Source organism: Buceros rhinoceros, unplaced genomic scaffold (genome assembly GCF_000710305.1).
Source record: "Buceros rhinoceros silvestris isolate BGI_N320 unplaced genomic scaffold, ASM71030v1 scaffold38964, whole genome shotgun sequence".
NCBI classification, from domain to species: Eukaryota; Metazoa; Chordata; class Aves; order Bucerotiformes; family Bucerotidae; genus Buceros; species Buceros rhinoceros.
Genome location: NW_010410641.1, coordinates 1 through 22602, shown reverse-complemented (window position 1 = coordinate 22602; position 22602 = coordinate 1). Strand labels below are relative to the sequence as shown.

Sequence of the window (22602 nt, the reverse complement as noted above, 5' to 3'; positions counted from 1 at the left end):
TCCAATATGAGGCTTCCGATAACATTGCTGGTGTTCTGGGAATCTTTCCTAAGTGTCATCTGTTACATTCATTAGCTGCAAGTCTTTTAATTTGGGAAGCAACGTAAATCGCAGAGGTTTTTTCGTAGAAAGAGAGTCTGAAATCTAATACCTCTTTAAAAACATTTGAGATGTTTGCTGAGTGCAGTTCCTAGACAATATCTGAACTGAAACGTTTTAGAGTAGGTATAACTCATTCACTACGCTATATGCTACAGTGAACACTACGACTATAACTCATTCGCCACAGTGAACGCATGTCAGTAGGCAGCTGGAGTTCACTATGTGATGGTAAATATTTTAAAAGCCTTACAAAAATATCTTTAGGAAATACAACCAGGTGTAAGTGTTAACATTATTTACTTCTGTGGTACTTCAATCTGTCACATGTGCTTTCTTTAATATAATTCAAGGTGTAGATTCTGTATTTCTCTCCTGTGCCAATTATGCTATGCATTTGTTTTCTTCAAAACCTCATGCAGATTGAGTTTCTTGTATTTTGTTTTAGCCAAAGTTAAAATCAAGAATTACTTTGTCCAGGTACTTTTATATCACAATTTTAGATTACAAGAACTCATATTTTCTTTCTTTATACTATTCAGATAGGCATGTTTATTGTATTCTTAACATGGAAGACTTCTAGTCAAAGTTATCTACAATTGTACTATCAGATAACAAAAGCCATGAGGACAACACGGAAGTTTATTTTTACTGACAAGATATAGCTTATGCTATTGCTATATCTATCTGTTTGTTGCAAATGTCCACATTTTGTAATAATAGCTTTTGAGAACAAAATGTCATATCTATATCAAACAAACAACGCTGCTTATTAAGTGAATATGCAGATACTCATTTGATAAAATACTTTCGGTATAAAGTAATGGAAAAAACCTAAGAACTTTTACATAAAAGAGGATCAAAATCTTTCATCAATGTCTTTGAAAGTCCACCAATAGCTACCAATGAAACATCTGTCTCAATATTTCATAAAATTAATTACCTCAGACATCTTTTAGTGCTTTAAGACTTCCCATTCTCAAAAACATTGTGTTCGTTTTAACTCTATGACTTGCTACTTACTGATAGAACTATTTTTTCCTAATCAGTTTTATATTTACTAAGAAAAATGTTTTATAAAGCAAAAAAACATAAAAAAAGATTCAGTGCTGACCCAGTCCTCTCATATTTTTTTTTTACATCCAAACTGAGCTCAAATAGTAAACTAAGGAACTTGGCTTTACCTGAACCTAGAAGAAAACGTTGCACAAATTTTTATCCTGCAGAAACATCCCCTGGGGATGAACCACTATAAAACAAACAAAACCCCCTACCCCATTTAGCAACTCCTCCAAAAAGGATAGGCATTTTTTTCAGGTTACTTCAGCAGCTTTTCAACTAAAACAGTTCGAGCAGGCTTACGATGTCAGCTTGGCACAGGCAAGTGTTGCAACTTGCTCCCACAAGTTACCAGGAAGCTGAGTTCCATGGTTAAACATACTGTCTTTCAACACCGTTCCCATAACATTTCAAGGAAAGTGAGATTCAGAAAAGTTTTTAAATTCATAGTGCATAGAGAACTTTTTTTTTTGTTTTTTTTTTTTTTTTTTGGCTTTTTGTTGGTTTTGTTTTGTTTTTTTTTTTTCATACAAAGGCATTGGGTAATTCTCCAAGAAAAAGAAAGAGCTTAACAAACAGAATGTCCAGTTAAACTGACCTTTTGGAGTCTTCTAGTTTTTCTTAACCCCTTATTATGCTGTTTCTTCTGTTCATTAAAAACTCTGCAAGAGCCACCAGTAAGATCACACTCTGAAACTTCATTTTCATCACCTAGAAACCAAATTCAGAAACTTGAAATGAAAAACGCAATCTTGTGAAATGAAACCGCCACCGATTACTTTATCATAGTACAAAGAGCTACGTACAATTACGATACCTATGTTATTTTCCATTGCATTTCTGTTATGGTAAAAAGAATGACCCTCAAGCACCTGACTTAAATCTTTCAGTATCTGATTTTGAAAATAAACTAGTTGTAAAACTCCCAGTTTCCAATATTTCAAAAACCATATATTAACTACAGGTGGAGAATCAGCTAAATTGCTTTCTATTTATTACAAATTTATTTGCAATTTCTCTGAATCCAGAAACATTAGAGTTTGAAGCAGCAGTGGCTCTATTTTGCTTTTCTTACTGAAATGTCAGTGCTTTCAGTACACACTGTGTTTATCCGACGACCTGAACATCTGAAACACGTTTTCAAACATTTTGTAAGTCAATCTAGCAAGCTGTTAGCAGGCACGGATTGCGTGCGCATGCAGGCACATCAGTCCTATCACTTGTAAAAAGGCACCCACCATCCATGAGCAAGTACTCGAAACCGGCTGCCAAAGACCAGTTTTTTTCATCACATATTTTGTGAATTAACATGTATTTAATTCTTCAACACTGTCAGGATTACTTTTATAAGCAGTAAAGAATAAATTTCTGATTCATTTGAATAATAAGCTTGCTTGCAGAAGATGAAAAACTTTTGATTTATCTTTTGATCAATGAAGTTTTAATTACTGAATTTTTAAATAGGTAATTTTTCCCAAAGTTAATTCAATGTAGTCTGCTTTAGGACAGCTATTAATTTTTCATTTCAAAGAAAAGCATGAGACCAGTTTAATAATTAGTGATTAAAGTGGCCTCAATTCAGCTCCTTCTAAATAAGCTTCTTCTGATTACTTCTAGAAAATAATGAAGGGTACTAGCCATATTTTTACTAGTCGGACTGCATATATTACTAAGAATCATTTGTTCGTCCTCTGTCAGCTACTTAATACTTGAGGTGTCAGAACAACAACGAATTACAACACAAAAAATGATGGTAAAGATTTTCTATTACTGATAACTTATTTCAAAATTTCAACCTTTAAGACAAAATTTAATCACTCCACACTAATTTCATGTGACTTTACACAGTCTTGCAGTAATTTTTGTGTAATACAACTAACACCTGGCTTTCAGGTGCAATCATTAATTTAAACTCAATATTTAAATACAAAGTGTCATTTAACAAACGGATAACTAATTCTTTAACTGTTAATTTTACTTAGTATTGCACTGAGGCCCATCATCTTCAGTCACTGAACAAGACTGTTGGCAAGTAGGAGAAAAGATCTTGCCACACAACAGAAAAAGCTAAGAAATTTAACTCCTTTTATGTGAAAAACATGATTTTTAAACATGCATTTGAATCTTTCAAAAAAATCAAAACCACCCCAACAACCACAGGACTTCAAGAATGTCAGGACATCACCTACTCCATTGCTTTACCCCAAGCAGATGGGTGTAAAGCAAGGTATGTCTCTTAATTTCCAGTGAGCTATTGCAGTTGTTGTAAAAGGACAATACACTGTTTTGTTTGTTTTTCAGAGAGGTCGTTTGTAAGAGTGGCCAGCAAGAAGTGGTGTAATATTCCTTTTGCCTCTCTTGACTTGAATGCTCAAGCTCTGCAGCTTTGTCCCACTTGGCATTAAAGTCTCAGGACCTGAAGGCTTGGACTTCTTTCCAGCATGGTTCGCTCTAGTTGGTCCTTCATATACAGAGGAAAGCAGGAAAAGGGACAAGGTCCATCACCTCCTCCAATTATCGGCTTGGGGATCTTACACATTACATAAGTAAGGACTATTCTTTGCAATCCAGTTTCTACTTCTCTTCTCACTATCAGGACTTCTCAAGCACTTTTCAGCTTTTCCATCCTTTAGGTCTCAAGCTCCACTGTTTATTGTCTGTTTTTCCCCAATAGCTTCCTTTTAAAACACAAGTAAGGCGTTTTCATCTTTAGTAGCTTTTCCTAGGCTACCTCCGATAAGGTCGACAAATTTTTGAAGCAATTCCATCCATTGTTAGTTATCCCTAAATTTACTTCAGATACACAGCAAACTCATGCTGTGTGGTCCATTAGAACCCTAAATTCTCTTCTAAAATATTGCTGAATGACAACAACTCTGACAGTCTTCTGAGGTATTATAACAAATCAGAGTGACTTTAATTTGCAATTTAAACTTTTACTCAGGAATGACCATTTATCACCAATGTGAAGTTCTGAACCAGAATATAATCTTCAAAAGTACATTTGATATTTTCTTGGAGTTAAAGCAAAGTAATGATTAGGCACAACGATCTAGTTTTTGTTCAATGGAATCAATCATGTTTATCTAATAAAAAGTTTATCTATAGTACAATGTTCTACTTTAAGAATATAATAACTGTCACTGAAATTAAGTTACATCATACCTATTATTTTGAACTTATCCAGTTATTTACCCCAACTATGAAGAAAGTAAGCCTGAATTTGTCATCAATAGTAATCCTTCAGGTACATATATGCAGAATATTTAATAACTTGTGTTATTATTATTGCAGTTACTATTTCAGCACGGGATAATACCAAGTTTTCGCTATTCAGAATAGTTTCTTTAAGTCTTCTGAAAGCTTATGTGCCTAACCAGGTTCTCAAAGGGAACTTGCTAATGGCTTGACACAATTCTATCTAGTCTGTGCTCCAGGTCAAGTGTCATTAGTCTTTGTAAATTTCACTACATCAAAATAATCCTCAACCTGTTCCTCTATTAAAAATATTTGTCCTTTTTTGTTTTAATAATAAGTTACAATTAAACTTCTTGTGAAGATAAACAAAACAAAGAATCAAGCAAGAAATAGTTTTCTTCTTTATCTCTCACTTTGTTTTCAAAAAGACATAATAAAATGTTAATAAAGGACATCATACAACATTTCTAGTCCAGAACTGAAGAAAAAACCCAAAAGGAACACCAAATCTAAGGAAGTTCTCACATGCGTGTTTTTAAAGACGTGAACAGTATTTTAGCAGCATTAAGCACCTAGCACCTTGAACCTTGGATAAAACTCATTCATCTAAACTAAACCTCAAAATTTTTTGTATTAAATAACAGAATGATATTCCAGATTGCCCATCTTAATGCTGAGCAATGTTAATTACACTATGACAAGTCTTAGTTTATGTCTTTTGGCAATCTAAGATGCTATTTGCTTCCCACATTCACCATAAAGATCTATAATTCACTCAGCTAAGACTTAGGTTTATTTTTAGGACTGGAAACAATGCTAAGTCCCAGTTCAAATTTCTAAATTATTTTAGGATAATTAAAGCTTTAAAAAAGCATACTCTTTCATTCCTTGTCCAATATTATTTATTGTTGTAGCCTTCAGATGAAAAGTCATAGGAATTCATCAAATCTGAGCAAGTACTGGCATTCTAAGCCATGTGGTTCAAGTGCCACCTTACCCTAACATCAGCCCTACTAAAAAAGTTATAAGCAGATGGACTGGATTTCAAAGTAAAATAATGTACAACATGAATGACAAAGAAGTTTTTAGACACTCCTAGTAACACAGATCATTACTTTCACAAAAGACAGTACTATTGCATTTCTACAAACTTATATGCATGCCAGTGAGAAGCCACGGTATTCCTCCCTTTGTAACTGCTAAAAATTCAGGCAATGACACAAAAAAGCCAGTTACTCAGCACTTATTGATTACAGAGCACTGAAATTTATCAGGTACAGCTGGTTTAAACAGAAGGCCAGAAAATGTATTTCATCTCCAGAAAGAAATCTGAGAAAGTCAATCTGAATAGGAAAGCATCTTTTAATAGTCTTATAACACCTAATTAATTAAAACATTTGTATCTGTGACAGTTCTCTACTTGATTTATGACTTGGAGTAAGATAAAAATAAGTAGCTATGCTTATGCCTGTGCTGTTCAACTGGAACAGAACAACTGGACAGTCTTAAATGTACCCTGCAGATGAACCTGGAGTTTACTACAACATAAGCATTAGGATCTGAAAACTTAAGTTTCACATCATCCTGCATATTACACTCCTGCTTTAAAAATCGAACGTTCCAAGTAGTCTGTGGAAAGAAAGCTTATCAAGTCACTGGGTAAGAGTACCACTGGTCTAAAAAACACAAGTAAATAAAGGGGCAAGAAAAATGTTTTCTATTTGAAATATACACAGATACAATTAAATTTTACATGGATATTTGATTACTCTTAATTGTATATATATAATGAAAGGAATTATTTAGCTTCTAAAGACCATATACTGTATTTACCACTTTTCAAGACACATAGAAAATACAGAAAAACAAAACAATTTACCATTTATTTATTAATTAACAGGGACAAGGAATAACTTACATTCAAGCAAAAAAAAGGAAATACTAAACCTATATTTAATAAAAATCAATTACACCATCACATAGTGCCACAGTTTAAAACCAGATTTTAATTTTCTTTCACAGCACTTGCATCATTAGGGAAGAAACAACTCATCTTTCATTACTGATCTTCAATTTTTAAGTGAGCTCATTTGAGCTGTCAGACTTGAGGTTCTATTTGACTACACAACATATGCACGAAGCTGAAGACATTATACTTGGGAAAATGGCCATCACTGATAAATCACAAGTATTATTAAAATCACTCGAAACACAAGCTGAGATTTACGTAAGTTCCTAACAAAAAGTATAAATATCAGACTACTTTTGTTTGCTGAACACTGTTCTTTTTCCTCTCCAAAATCTCTTTATCTTAAAGTTGTCCAGTGAGAAAAGTATAACATGCTAGAACATTGATCACAATTTAATCATTGGAATGTAAGTTAGAATTATCTCTAAAATGAACTGGCACACCTAAGTTTAAAAGTAGTAAACCTTTTCTTTCCCATTTGTTTTCATGATTGTTTAATGAAAGACAGACTGTTTGACATTAGATACACATAATTCAAGGATCATCTTGCAGCACATTGCCATATAGCAAAAAACACGTACAGTGGGTTCATACATTTATGGGTGTACATTTATACTTGAGTAACATACACCTGCATCAACCTTTTTTTTTTAAACTGTGTTATAATGATGTACTCCAAGTATTAAAACACAGATGTAATGAATAACAGCAACTTATTACCCACAGATAGAGGCACAGTCACCATTAAACACTTCCACTAAATGATTTCTTAAGTCTCATACCAAGTCTGTTGAGCCCTTGAAATTAATAATTCATTTTTATATAATTTGTTGATGCACTGTGGCAGAATTTTCTACAGAAAACTAAAATATACAATTATAGTTACAAATATTTAACCCCATGTAAAGTTTGACGAACAGAGCTCAAAATACCAAAACCTGAAAGCGACTGCCCTAAAGCAAGCTAGCAGTGTTTTTCAGGGAAGTTCCCGAGATTCAATATTCTAGCATACAATTACATGGAACTAACTTAAGCTAAACCACTTGGAAACATTCAAATATTAAAAAAAAAATCCTTAAAATTATTATTAAAAACTAAGATCAGTTCCATATAACAAAAGGCATGGTTAAAAAAGATGCTTACATTGCAACTCTTGCATACGCCCTCAAATGTCTTATTCAATCTTCAGAATAGCACGGGTTAGAAACTGCTAACTCAATTTTTCTTCCCCCTATTACAGATTTTATGCTCTTTACTGCAATTAATCTAAAGGAGAAATTTTAACTGGTGAAATAAAAATAATTTGAACACGGGACCCTGTGATGAGGAGTTACTTACAAACAATTCACCATAACGTTTAAAACCATAATGTTTAAAACAGAAAGGTTTCTTAAACAGATTTTGAATAGCAGCAGAAAGCTCACAGAATACCAAGCCTTCAGGGAAAAGAAGGCTCATATACTTTTGTTGCATTTTGTGAGCACAGTTTCCTTCTCTCTTGGTAACTTCCTTGTGTTCATAAATGTATGGAAAAACAAGTAAGTGTTGTCTTGAATCCTATGCACTCATGTATTTTACCCCCAAATAAAATCAGTACTGCAGCATTTTCTTCTTTTGGTGTAATTCTGAAATATTTTTCCCTAGGGAATGGCAGTTCATTTTGCAATTTAGTTGCATGAGTATATCTAATGCAGCATGATACCTTTTCATTTTCCAGCTCTATGTAGCAACTTACCAGTAGTGTGAGTACAGTAATTCACACTGGTTCTGTAGGTTTTTTCATGAGCCTGCTGAGACAGCCTACTCACACCATCAGAATCTAGAGCTTCTGCAGTGTCAGCTTTTTCACCTTTTGACATATAATTCAATGGCACACTTCCAGGATGTTCAGCTGGTTTGAAGTTGTTCTCTTCTGAAACATCACTTGCTGGAACAGACTTTTTCCTACTGTTCTTGGAAGCTGCATGCAGCTTAGAGAAACTCACATCATGTGAGTCCATGCTTGTAAAAGAGTCTTTGCAACAAACTTCAGGAGGATTCTGTGATTCCTTTGGTACTCGTACCTGTACTTCATTTTCATTCGAATCAGGTGATGAAAAGAAGTCTTCATAAGAAGCCTCTTCAGTGCAAGAAGATCTGCTATATGTTGTAACTGTTTGCAAGAACTCTTTAGACCCTGATGCGACCAGTTCTGAGGTGGCCAATTGCAAACTACATAGTGTTTGTACTTTCTTCCTCTTCTTGTCTTCAAGAATACAACTGTTTCTGTCAACAGGGAAGCTTCTGTCCAAGGAACGTGTATTTAAGTCTTCACTATTGATAGACGAATTAGAGAGATTATCAATCAAAGCAGGAACAGTATTTAATTCGACTGTTTTTTTGGAAGGAGTAATACAATCCAAGCCCTTAATGAGGAGAAGAGATCCTGCATTTGCAGCTGAAGTAGTCAGGCTATTTTCATCCTTCTGAGTTTTCTTTGGAAACTTTTTTAGATCTTTCTTTTCTAAAGACAACTTATCATCCAAAGTTTGCTGCAAAATCTGTTTCTTTAAGCTTCTTCTGCTATGTTGTTTTGGTGTTAAGTCCTTCTGCTCATAGCTATGTGAGGGAGAATTCACTGAAGCGCTTGTGGATACGTTAGTATCAGTCCAAGTATCACAAACATGATTTACTATCTCTGTTTTCTGCCTCTTTAATTTACCAGTTCCCCAAATATAATCATAACTTGCGTTCAAGCAGTCTTCCATTTGTTCTCCTGCAAAATGAGAAGTAGCAACATAAATGTATTTAACAAAAATAGAAAGAGTATTGAATTTCTTAGTAAAATACATACAAAATTACTGAAAGAAGAAAACAAGGATTTAGCCACTTCTCTGGATATTATATGACAAGTCATCAAAAATTAAACAAAAAAAGGGTTGAAAACAAATGTCATTCTGTGTTGACAAGAAAGTAAAATAGCTGTAGCTATCGTATCTTCTTCTGTGGTAATAATTATCCCTAAGTCCTGTTCTGATTTCTTGAAACAAAGCAGAAGAGGAACTCCCTTTCACTCCTGCATTTGTGGAGAAAATCCAGCAAGATTTTACTCTGATAAAGCTAGCTATAACAACATTGGAAACTCAATAATAATTTTTTCTATCACAGCATTATCACCACCTAGTAGTTTTGCAGTTAGGTGAAATTAAATACATCATAGTATCACACTACATACATCAACCCAATGCATTAAAAATAATTAGAGTGTGGAAAAATAGATCATTTCTTGTAGCTATTAAATGATTTTGAGGGAGGTGATATACAGAATCTATTCATAACTCTTCACAAAAATTCCTCTAAAACAGGTTAATATCTTGGATTAGTCAGAATATCATCTGATTATTGCAATAATGCTTTTAAGTATGCATTGAGTGCAAAGTTTCAGCAATAATTCTGTACGTGCTCCTGTAGGGTTTAGAGGAAGTCTTCATGTTATTTTCTTACTAAGCAGAAAGAATAATTTTAAACATATGGTGTAGCTAGCTAAATTCAGAAAAATTAAATACAAGGAGATGAAAGGAGACGTTTCACATGACAAGACCAGACTCCCATATTGACAATTGAAAAAGTCTTAACTTCAACCCCCAAATTAAACTGGACTCTAAAACCATTATTAACCAACACACTGCCATGTGTCTCACAAGCACAAACAAAAGGCCCTAACATTGACCGACACACCAACCTGTCTCAGACTACAAGATACTGCCCCTGTTCTCAGTATGTAAGTACATCAATAAAATACAACACTTGAAAGCAGCATGACGTATAGCTTACTATCGGGGCTGACTACTCAAGTGGCCCTCATGAATTCTAAACACTGTCATCTTTTACTTTTCTACTGAGATCAAACACCTGCATCTGACTTCAGCTTTTTGATCGTGACTGAAAGACACAAGGTCTGAAGCACATACCCACTGCATTCGTGATTAATGCTGTTAAGATGCCCACTGGCATAGCTCCACAGACTCCTTTATGTCCTGCTACTATGCCAAAATAAAGGAACAAACCCCTAACTTTGGGAACACAAACCCTGATAAAAAAAATACTTGAATTCATCTGCATGCATAAAACCTTTTAAAAGTTCATTTATTTTTACTCTTGTTATTTCTTCGATTCCTGAATACTGAAGCTGGAGATTACATTCAGTTTCCTTTTCAATTCAAGTTTTTTGACTGAAAATTTGGAAGACGTTTCAGTTCTCTGAGTTCTCTCTCTCTCACTCAGGTCTCTTTTTTTTTTTTTTCTTCTTCCTGCACCATATTGTTTAGTGTGCACTCTGTATTCTATACAAGATCACAGTAAGATCAGAGAAGACTGAGATGGTCAGGACAAGAAGTCGTTAATGGGGAAGGGTGTGAGGAAAGAGAAGGAAGTAAAGGCAAGCAACAATGTGATTCTTCATGCTCCATTTTCCCTGAATCCTTACTTCTACTTACTTTGCCAGTTAAGAAAAACTAAAATAATTCAGCTCTAAATAGAAGTGATAGAGCAAATATATAGTTACCATTTCAATATACGGTACTTTCCATAATAAGATATAAAGGCTGTGTATTAGTATTAATTCCTGTAATATATGAAGTTGTGTTAATCACCTGGTAATGAGGTATCTTCTGAATTAGTTGAGACACGAGTAGACAGCGGGCAGTCTCCTGGTGAACTACTCGGAGGTATTTGAAACACTTGTAAAGCTAAGAATTTGTAAATAATAAACTAGTTAGCCCTATTTGCAGACATACAGATTTCCACACCATCTATTCCTATTTCAAAATGTCTCAATTGTAAGAGACAAGTCATTGCTTTGCCAGTTAACTAGAACCATATAAATAATTACAGACTGCTCATCAATATCTCAAAAAGATGTTCCATATTTCAACAGTTTTTACAGTAACTGACAAAACCTAATGACTTAGACCTCAATACTTTCACAGTAAGCTAATGCAAACACTCAAGAGTCATTTGAAAACTGCAATCTAGATTTTATTCACCAGGTTCTACATTTTGATTATTCAATTAGATTTAGATTTCATTAGATTTATTCAATTAGGTCATCTAAATTACTTTATTTTTTTAAATCCTGTTCTTGGGTACGCGGACATAGCAGTTTTGGACTCCTTTTTAAACTGTTGGCCCGGGAATAATAATATTACAATCTCTGTCAAGTACAGCATTCACATTAACATTTAACATGAAATCAGATTAAGTCTCACTGTAAAGTTTAAACAAGTTGCAATAATATCAAGTTACAAGCTTGGAAAGTCAAGCTTAAACATTAGTCCTCTTGAACAGACTAGTGATTAAGAAATTCCTTTTTGCAATCACTGTGTACCAAGACTTATAGTGTCCCTCAATAGAAAGAAACTAAAAGCATTTGCACCTACTCAAAACTTGGAAAGAAGGGAGGACATGCCATCAAGTAAGATATGAAATTCTGAAGGCTGCTGCAAGACAAGTGCACCAAAATTCATCAGCAAAGATGCTAGCCATTTATAAGTAAAATTTAATTTCTTACCAGTAGGAGAAAGGTCTTCTCTTTTTCCCGGCATCTCTGTTACTATTCCCTCCATTGCATTGCACTGATCTTTTCTCTTATTAACAGGGCTGTATACAAGCGAACCATTGTCTTCAAATAATAAAACTGGTACATCCGTTTCTACACAAAGAAATTGCATTTGTACATTAATATTTACGTACTGTAACAGCTTCAGATCAAGATTTTTTTTCAAAAATCTTGAAAAAATTAGATTCCTTCTACCTAAAATCAGTATGGATGCCTTAATACCACAAACTTTGTAAAGAACTCTGTAAAAAATAAATCAACTTTGTTTCTCATGGTGAGATGCATAAAAGCAAAAAAAAACCCCAACGAGTGCTTTAAAGAAATAACTTAGTTGAATCTTAGTCCAAAGTAGTTCTTACCAGTATTAATTGCTGTCTTTTGTATAGCTAATTCTTTAGCCATCCGGTCCAGTCTTCTCTGCAGCTTTCTATCATTTTCTGGAGTTTTTTCAACAAAGTCTTTTGGCTGCATACATTTGTGCTACAAGACATACAGAGACACAGAGCTATTAGTTATGTGGTATAAAACTGCCAGAAGCAACTGCGCTTCCTATTTGCCTACTACTTTATCTCGGTATTTATTATCAGTGTTTATGCTACTTATTATCACCTCCTTGAGAGTCACAGACAATTGTACAAGACAGAAGTTTTCCAAAGTGAACTTTAACATGAAGTAAGAAAGAATCTCACAGATTTTTATAGGCTAGATTTTAGAAACATGGAGACTAAGTCACCATCTTTCCTATTTTACTTGTAGCAAAGCTAAGGCTTGAAAGATTTCTTTTTTAATATATATACCAGGATTTTAGGGTTTGTCTCAATTCAGTGAAACATAAGCCGCACTGCAGTCACGTTTTTTCAATTTGTTAACCATTATGTCATTTTAATTTAAATTTTCATTTCTGTGTTCACCAATATATAAACTCTACTTTTATTATCCCTTCTTCAGATAAGAGGTCACATCATCACAGCCATAGCCTACCTTTAAAAACCTACACTTCCAATGCCTGAGGTTAGGAAGTCAAGTTCAAACTTTAAAGTTCACTACTCTAGGCCTATTAAAAATATATATATATTAAAAACCCCCACATACTCACTTTTTTGATCAGTAGCGGTAACCCTTCATTAGTGTCTCCTGCAGGAAATAAGGATTCATCAACGTGTACTCCAGTTTCTTGACACCTGTATAATAAATTAGAGAAGGTTTGGTTGGGATTTTTTACTCCTAAGAATGAGAACATTTATTCCAAAAAGAGTTGTCTGAGCACTGTAATAATGAAACATCAGCCCTTCCTAAGTGTGTATCTTTAGCATAACTACTGTAATACTAAAAAAGGGAAAAAAATCTGTATATTACACACCAATACAAGACACAACACCGGGTTTTTTGTCCTAATGATGTCCTCTAAATTGCTGGTTTCAAACTCAAAGTTTCTCACTCACAGGCTCTGTTCCATGCATTTGAAAAAAAAAAAAAAAATCACTGTATTAAGTCCTTCTGGCTGGATTCTCATGAACCTCAAATCTTGCCCTGACTTTTGTGAGGACTATAGGCTTTCATTGTTCATTAGATAGTGAACTTAACCATAACTTGATCACTGTGATGACAGTAATCTCCGAAGTACAATATGCAGAATGTCACAGCAGGGCAGGAAATTTTCTGTTCAGGCAGATGAGGAAGGAGGCTTCATCTGATCCTGGCTCTTAGACGCTGCCCATTAGTCTCAGCTTTCTGCCTTCTCTTTGTATATGCAATGCTAAATACTGCCCCTTATTGAGAAGCAATCTATATTTATGCAAGCTTTTTTTTATTAAAAACCCCCAAATCCAACTGATACCTCACTGCTTGATTTTCCTGTCTTTTCATATTCAAATATTGACTTGAGAACAGTGGGACTTACGTTACTTTGGAATACTGTCTACTGTATTTGTGAACACTAAGGATGATGTTAAGACAAGAACTTAGTTATTAACACATAAAGGTATTTTGATCAAAATAGGCAAATACAGTTTTATTTCACACAATAAATAGGGAAACCAATTATGGGAAAAAGTACGGAACCTTAATAGACTGCATTAGAATTCCCCCAGAAGTCATTCATATCTGTGATTCTAGTGACACCTAGTGATCTAACTGCTATAAAGTTGGTACAGATATAATCCAATACTTAATTACTGATTTTTGAATACAGAAAAGAACCAAACCACTACATGTACTTGTCAATCTAACTGAGTTCTCTGGAGCATCAAACAGAGATGATATTCAACATGCTGGACTTCAGTGCCTATTATTAAATTCTGGACAATAATCAGCACAGAAGTACACTACATTAAAATTTACATTAATTCAGAGATTTAATTGATTCAGAGAAGATAAACAGAATAAAGTTTGACCATTAAGTATCTTATAAGGATTTTTTACTTTGCAGACAAATCTGAATGCAAATGATTTATCTATCCTGTTTGTGTCATGAGTGAGTTACCACACTAAGAACACACTGGTACATTTCCAGTTATGGGTTTGATTCGGAAGTATTAAGTGTTCTTAGTGTGGACACAGATTGCAGTAATTCTATCTTATGTAGTGTTCTTACGGTTGTTGGGTTTGGGGGTTTTTTTTAGGTTGTTCATTAAGGTATTTGAGTTAAAGAAGCACTAATTATTTTTCTCAGTGATCCCAAAGTTGTCACTCATTTTGCATTAATCTTACAATTTATTTGCATGAATCTTATAGCAAGTCCATGATTTTGTGCATTACTTTTAAAGTTAGACTTATCTACCATTCTTAGAAAACAAAAAAGGAAACACTTCATTTTCTTAAATTAAAAATACATTTACTCTGCAGTTATGAATTTTTTGGAATTTTAGTTGCCATTTTAAGAGTTTTCTTCTCAATCAAACCTTCCTACTAACCTGTAGAACTCCATTTGGATTAGATTCAGACAGATGCTCACACTATAAAGCAGAAGCTTCCAATACAAGGTTCAGGAAGATCAATGGAGAGAGCACTGGAAATCCAGTAAGAGTTCAAAGACAATGTTCACTAAATACTGCACAAAACCTTGTACTGTAATTTTGCACTGGTTTTTACTGAGAAAAGTATTAGAGTATTTTTCAAATCATAGGGCAAAATCATGGTCCTATGAGAGGCTCAAGAATTGCTATGGGGAAGATAACAGCAGTGTCACATGCATAAACAGTTTGGAAGTAGGGGTCCAACAGCTGTAAAATGGGAGACTATTTGGCACAAAGCAGAAGAATCAGGAAATGCTGGAGTAACTGTTTATGATTTGCTTCCTTGTCTGGTGTTTTCAGAGCTTGAACAACAAAAACTAGCATCCAGACTAAATACCATATACTGCAGCATCTTGTTTCCAGTATTGAGATTCCCAAGAGCATGTAAACACATGACAATACAGCCAAACATTCCAAATTTGCTTTGGTATGTTCCTCAGATTTCCGCTTTAGAGATGGTCAGATATAATACTGTATTTGGGTTTTGACAAAACTGAATGTTTAATTGCTTCAGCATTTTCTTAAAGCCATGTAAATCTTTGCTGATTATGACTCCGCAACGGACTTCTATACCCTAACCATGTTTTTGCTAAAACCATCATTTATCCTTTTCCCTGAATCTGCTTCCAGACAGATCCATGTGACGCTTTCCAATTCTACTGGAGAGTAAAATACATATGCATTCCCTATTCAGCCTCTCGATATGAACCTTTGTGTTCACAGAACTCTCCTCCTTCACTCCCACTTTTTACGGATGGAAGAATTCTTGCCTCTTCAATCACATCTTGTGAGAAAACTACTTTAAACTTCAGTCACGCTCTCAAAACATTCCACGACAAAATGCCACCATCCCACTAAATTAAGTTTTATGTTGTATTTACTTTGATTTTTGACTACTGCTGAGGTGACAATGCCATAATAACATTTACTGTAAGTCTTAAAAATCTTAACTTTCCCTTCAGAGAAAGTGATGACCACCTTCCTTCTGATACACTTAAGAGGACTTATGCTTTAAATAGCCTCCTTGACACCAGCAAGAATTTTATTCTCTTCACTGTCTTAGGTTTCTTACAGAACTGCTTTCATTTTAAGTAGACTCCTTTTTAAAGCTGAACACTGCTGTCACAGAACTTCTTAAGTTCCGCTGTTCCACTATGAACGTTGATTTTATACTGCGGCCATACTTATAAGATCATCTTTGGAATACTTTGAACAACCATCCACAAACCAATTAAGACCAAGTCATACCTAAATTATTTGTCTTCACCTTGCACTCCGACAGGAAAAACCCAATCCCCAGGCTACACTAGAAAGTTGCCCTTTACTATTACACTTCCTGAAATTACATTTCGCAGCATTTCTGACTGTTCTCAGAACATTCCACTCTCTGTTGAATGGAGCGGCTAGTTAATCAAGCCATCTTGTTTTAGTGACGCCAAAATTTCAACTCCTATGAACTTCCCATTATTTGTTTACACAGTTATCACGTTCAAACTAAGCTTCCATTCATACAGCACCACTATTTTACTGGCACAGACTATTCAGTCCTTCCTGTTTATGCTGTTCCAGGGTTCAACAGACTGACTTCTCCCTATTAAATTTCCGAGATATTCATACACTAGGTATACAATTTCAAGTCAGGCATTCCAGTTCCCTCATCTTACTACAAAATATTTAGCATGTATGCTAGCACCGACTTATTTTAATTTTGCATTGTCCATGCCTCATTTGAATAACTCTATGACTAGTAAGACTATTCATTATTATCTCTTATGTAAGCTTCTGACCTTCCTGACCTATACTTTGCTCAAGAATATGATATTCCTATGAATTCTGCCCAGAGTATACATCAAAGTTGTATGTTCTTGTGTGTACCTTTCGGCATTAACTTTAAACTAAAAGGCAGAAGAAAAAGATTACAATATTGTAGAGGAGTCTTGGGGTAGAACTGCTTTAGAGTCAGCATTTCTGTATGATACATCCTAGACTCTCCCCTGTAAGGCACTCTCATTCTTCTTCCACTGCAGATGCTACTCATCTGGACTTTTCTGGCATCCTTTTTAGTACAGCACATTCAAGTTCTTGAATAGTTTGTAGTTCCTGTGACTAAGGTTTCAAATTCTGTATTTATACGCTTAGCCATCTGAAGAGTCTATTTAATTTTATAACCAAAGATTCCCACTGAAGTGACCACCATTCTCACACACCAGATCACAGAAAGATACGCTCATATAAATTAAACTTTGTACCACTCTAATTTTGAGAACTTAAGGTATTTCTTCCTTGGTGTAAAAGCTGGTTGGGTTGTGCAGCTCTAACTTCTATATCCAATATTGTCAGAAGAAAAATCTCGCTTCTGCAATTTATGTGAGTTTGTTTTTTTGCCTACTGGACTTGCATCAGAAGTTTTGTGATTGTACTTGTCTACATTTCAGTGGCTGCAGAGCTCAGTTCCCCTTCCCTTTCTTTTTTTCTTTTTTACTTTTGCACTTAGCAGACTTCTATCTCTCCATGCACATTACGATTGGTATAGGAAGGGGCCTCTCTGCTGGACTTACATTCTAATTTCCAACATTACAGCAATTTATTGATTGGAGTGTTTGAGTGTAATACGTGCATACTCTTAAATGCTGTAAGTGTTTCTACACTAGATTTTCTAGATTTCATCTGAAATCTAAGTTAGGCCTCCCAACTACTCTGTAAAGTGAGAGCAGCAGCTATGGACTAGTGAATTCTCATGGACTGGTGACACAGGTGAAATTTGATTTTTTGATTATTTTTATTTAACCTTTTCTGTAAGGTAGAATCTTCAAGCAGTGCTGTTCTGAACCTGGAATGTCTTAAATCCCAGACTACATATGGATCTTTTTCTTTCTTGCTAGGAGATACTCTGTCTACAGAAGTAAAGTAAGGAAACAGGACAATTCCCCTGACGAAATGGGCTTTTTCATCTGAAAATGGAAAAATTCTGTTTAACATAAATATTGGTCTTCACTGCCTATGCATGCCATCTGAGAGCAAAGGAGTGGAACCCTGAACGTTTAACAAATGTACTATGGAACTACTTCAACACATTCATTTTTCAAGAGTTAACATTTTACCTTTTTATGCAAGTAACATGTTTTATTATAGGACTAATGTCAAGGAAAGTTATCATGTGCTCAGATTTATCACTATTTCAAGTACATACATTAAAAAACCAGGTACTGTACTTAAGTTTTTAAATAAAACAATACTAAAATCCATTATCTCTGGAATGTGTCACATTCATTACATTCACAAGTACTCACTTCTCCACCCAGAGTACAGAAACTACTTTTACACCCATCTTCTGCGCTTTTCTCCATGTAGCCAAATGTCCATCTTTGAAGACTACATGGGTCACATATTTGTTCAAAGTTTTTGAAACCTGCAGAAGGACAGAGAGTGCATCTTTAAGTCAAATAATCACAAAATGCTAATGAAACTAGTTAGTGTAGTCTGGTTTTAATGTATAAACCATTAGTGTAAAAACTTATTCTAAACATTATGTCAAAGCCTCTTTTGATTTCCCATCAGCAATCAAAACTTGAGTCTTATTAGTCAAGCCAGTGCAATGCTTGTTTTCAAACTTCTTTAGTCTAGGTTATAATTTTCAATTCCCTACTCTAGCTGTACCACTAATCTTTGATCATTTTTATATGTAGCCCAACATAATTTCTTATCCAACAGCCAGTACTGAAAGTAGTTGCCATTAACGAAAGAAATGTCAAATTACATCTTTTATTTAGCAAAGAACTCAGAGGCTTAAAGAGTATAACTAAACTCATCCTTGAAATTAATTCTCATCAATAAAGATCACTTTTAGCTTTGAGGGAAGGCTGAAGCTACTAAACAAAAATTTTCTATGGAAATGCATTAAAAAGTGAGAAATACATAAAACTTAAGTCAGTACAGCTAGTATCATATATGTGACACTTTCATTATGTCATACAACTGACCAAATCTTCAGTTATTAGCTTCTATTGATAACTTAATCACCTTTTTAGCTCTAGTTACTCCATTCTTTGCAACCAAAGTTTCCTTTTGTGGAGGCTAAACATCCTACACGTAAAACTGTTTCATCAGCTGTGATTGTTGACATGGTGGTATCATTTCATATTTTACAGCAGCATCTTTTCAGCATAGCTTTCTGCTGCAGTCTCAACTGTTATCACCTACTTGACTCCCAACACATTGGGTATGTATTTGGCTTTAAGGAAACTATTCAGCTTTTCCAGAAATTTCTGGTAGCAAGCTGATTTGTTGCTTCTCAGAAGGCAAAACCCACATATTTGAGTATCTAGGTAAACAAAACCAATGAACCTCTTTCAGAATAAGTTTCGACTCCAGATGAAACAGTTTATTCGCTTATGCTAGTATCCAGCTCACAGCTTACACCCTAAGGAGACAGATGATGCTTTATACGGTTTTGACTCCAAGATATGGAGGAGCACCACCTTATACCTCCTCACCTCTCCTGTCTCCTCCCTTACTCTGGATGTCCTCTGCTGCTCACCTGACCTTAGCTTGAGATGTCTGAATCAACAATCTAGTGAAAAAAATAGTCCAGAATTTTCTTTCCTGTCAGAATGAACCCAGTCTGTTTACTATCATGTGCTCAGCTCAATAAAAGGGAACAAAAGATCTGGAATAGTGAAGAGGCAGGACCACCGCTTTTCAGTCATACAGATCTGCTAAATAGGCTCATCTGTATCATCTGCCTATACCTTTCACTATATCCAGCTACTTCTTTTTCAACTTAAGGAATTTTGAAGCCTTATGCTTTATCATATTTTCTGTGAGAAAAACCTAGCATTATCAGAATTCCATAGATTTGATAGTACAGCACAAAAGAACAAGGAATATTACTCACGTTATTTATTGAGAATTGTATTTGTTTTTCTAATAAAAAGTTACTCTACTGTCACACTATCCCAGCTAAATTCATACAGAAAGAGAGCCTTTGGGGAGATTAGCAAAATATCCTAAAGTAAGATACACGTGCGCACTTAAAACGTACCAGGAGTTCACACAAGTATTATTTAGAGCATGATATGGGCTGTAAAAACTCCACTGATCACTGATAACACGCAAGAAGAAAAGATGCTAGTTTGACTAACCTCTGAAATTTTACAGCCTACAACTCAACTATATTTTACAAAAAAAAAAAAAAAAACTCTGAGACATAGACTCTTAGATGTTATTTTTACTAGCACTTTCTGGAGCTGAACCACATTTGTAGGAGAGTGAATAGAATAAAATGTCATGGTACTTGGGTTAGAAAATACTGGAGAACAACAGCTACCTAGAAGTTAAAGAAAACAAAAGAATATAAGGTACCTACTTATAAACCACAGGTTTTCAACACTTGAATTTGGGCTGCAAAGGTAGCAAGCCCAATACTTCACAACAAATGCATGCTATTGTATTAATATACAAAAGATTTATAAATATAGGAAGGCTTAAATGCATTTCTTGTCTGTCATTAAAATCTTACAGCACATTCATCTACTGGGGGTTGGACTAGATGACCTTTAAAGGTCCTTTCCAACCTGAAACATTCTATGATTCTATTCTCAAGTCCATTATTATCTTCCTTTTTACACTTTAAAAACTCATACTACAGAGGAATATTGATGACAAGCAGAACAAGCGAGCTAGTAATTAAAAGCTTTCCTGTTCTATTTACTTCAAAATAGATTCCTTACTTTTGCTCCCATATCAAGAAGTTGGTGTTCAAAGGTTTTTGAGTAATTTTCTGTTCTGTTAGATGACCAAACATCTACAAATGCAGAAACACCTGGATCAGAAGAAAGAAAACAACAAACAGCTAATGAAGTATGTAGTATGGTAAAACTCGTTAAACTGTCTTCCCAACAAAATTTTGCTTTTACACATATTGCATTCGGTAGCAAATACAGCTCTTAATAAACTTGAGTATCAGATGTTAGCAGCAGAATGTTCTTTAATTAAGAGAATTTCTGTCCCTTAAATTAGTTGTAACAGAAGAAACTTAAAAGTTTGACACTAGTTACACAACTTTTCACTTGGTCTATTTAAAGTACACTACCAGCTTAACAAGCAATGCAGTATCTTTACATGACAGCTTACCCTTATCATTATTTAACCAGTGCTAATCTTCAGGTTAATCAAAAATTTTAAGGCAAGTTGATCTAACATAAGTTACAGAACATAATGAAATAAACATAATGGAATTATTCCTTTCCCAAACACCCATAAAGCTCTTCAGAAATACCACTTAAATTCTAATTGACTTCAAATTTCACCCTATTTATAGTGCATGACTCTAAATTAAGTACATATTACAGGAGCTAATATAATTTCATGTCAGTTGCTTTATGTAACTTTAGGTATATCACATTTAAATAGCTTCCTTTATCAACCAGATTAATAATCTCTCCAAGGAATGAAATCACCCTTGGTTCAGAAAGTCTTTAAACAAACAAACCCAAATGTACTGACATGGCTTGAATACGAAAATGAAACTTGTAACAATCCCTTCATTAATTTTACTTAGGACGGGCACTAAAGTTACCAACAGCTCCGCTAGCCAAATTCTCATTGAATATTGACTGATGAATCGGGAAAGTTCCAGAGAACTGGAAGAATGCCTGTTCACCAAAAACAACTTTATGCAAGCTGCAGGCCAGACAACTCTCGAAACTCATGAATAAAATTGAAAGTGTCAATTTCAAAGGGTCATCCTTGACAAACATTATCTTAGTTATTGTGTGTGTCCTTCTGATTCATTATTTTGTAGCATCACCTGTCTTCTTTCTAAATGAAAACCAGAATAACACTCTGACAATATGATTAAAATAGTTTTGTACTTGCTAGAAATATGGAACATAAAACACCTCCTTAGCCAAACCATTGAAAAAAAAAAACCCACCTTATTCTCAGTATTATGTGTTCAGATATACATGAGAACTTAAGAGAAGTCTACTGCAGAACCCTTTTAATAACTCTGTTCATTCTACTACTGGATTAGGGCAGATTTTGCCAGAGTTGCTTTTTTTCTTAATGGCTCTAATGTGACAAATATTGCACTTGGATTTGAAAAAACAATACTTTCCTCTTACATCAAATATTTTGGAACCTTCAGAGTTATAATTCTCCTAGGAAAACAGGTTGGAGCATTTCAGTGAAGGTCAAACCAGGAATTTAGAGGAACATTACTTTGAAGCTCAATGCACCTGCAGTGGGATCAAAGGTGTATTTTGCAGCAATTAGCCAATTTTAGATAATCAAATATACTCCAACAAAAGACAGTGCACATTGTACTTTTGTATAGCTAATAGAAAGGAAAATGAGGAAGAGTTTGGAGCTTTTTTGAACTACAACAGCTCTGAGTAGAACTTGGTTCTTGTAGAGGGCGACTTATGCTAGAAGGTCTCAAGAGAAGGCAATAATAGTGGGATAAAACAGACATCTCAGGGCAACCTAGCGAGGCAGAAATTCAGAAAGATGCAGAAGAAACCATACAGGATCAAGCCACGGCTGACGGGAGAGGAAGAGTCAGGCGGGCACCGATGGGCGGCGGTCGAGGCGGGGGCGGCCAGTGCCGTACCAGGAGCCATCCCAAGGGACACTCGCTTCCTCCCCTGCCTGAAAGAGGCTTCCAG

The 22602-nt window shown here is 34.8% G+C and overlaps 1 protein-coding gene across 1 annotated transcript; it reads right to left on the bottom strand.

The window, feature by feature from the left end:
- Window positions 1-1283: 1283 nt before the first annotated feature.
- Window positions 1284-22557, bottom strand: MCPH1 (microcephalin 1; the record flags this gene model as incomplete). The annotated part of the gene is made up of 11 exons (XM_010135709.1): window positions 22463-22557; window positions 21513-21616; window positions 20665-20756; window positions 18226-18344; window positions 13018-13102; window positions 12281-12401; window positions 11874-12014; window positions 10957-11052; window positions 8879-9080; window positions 1757-1874; window positions 1284-1289 (listed from the first exon to the last, which is right to left on the bottom strand). Coding segments are annotated over exons 1-11 (1179 nt in total), but the record flags the coding sequence as incomplete, so codon positions are not given.
- Window positions 22558-22602: the final 45 nt, after the last annotated feature.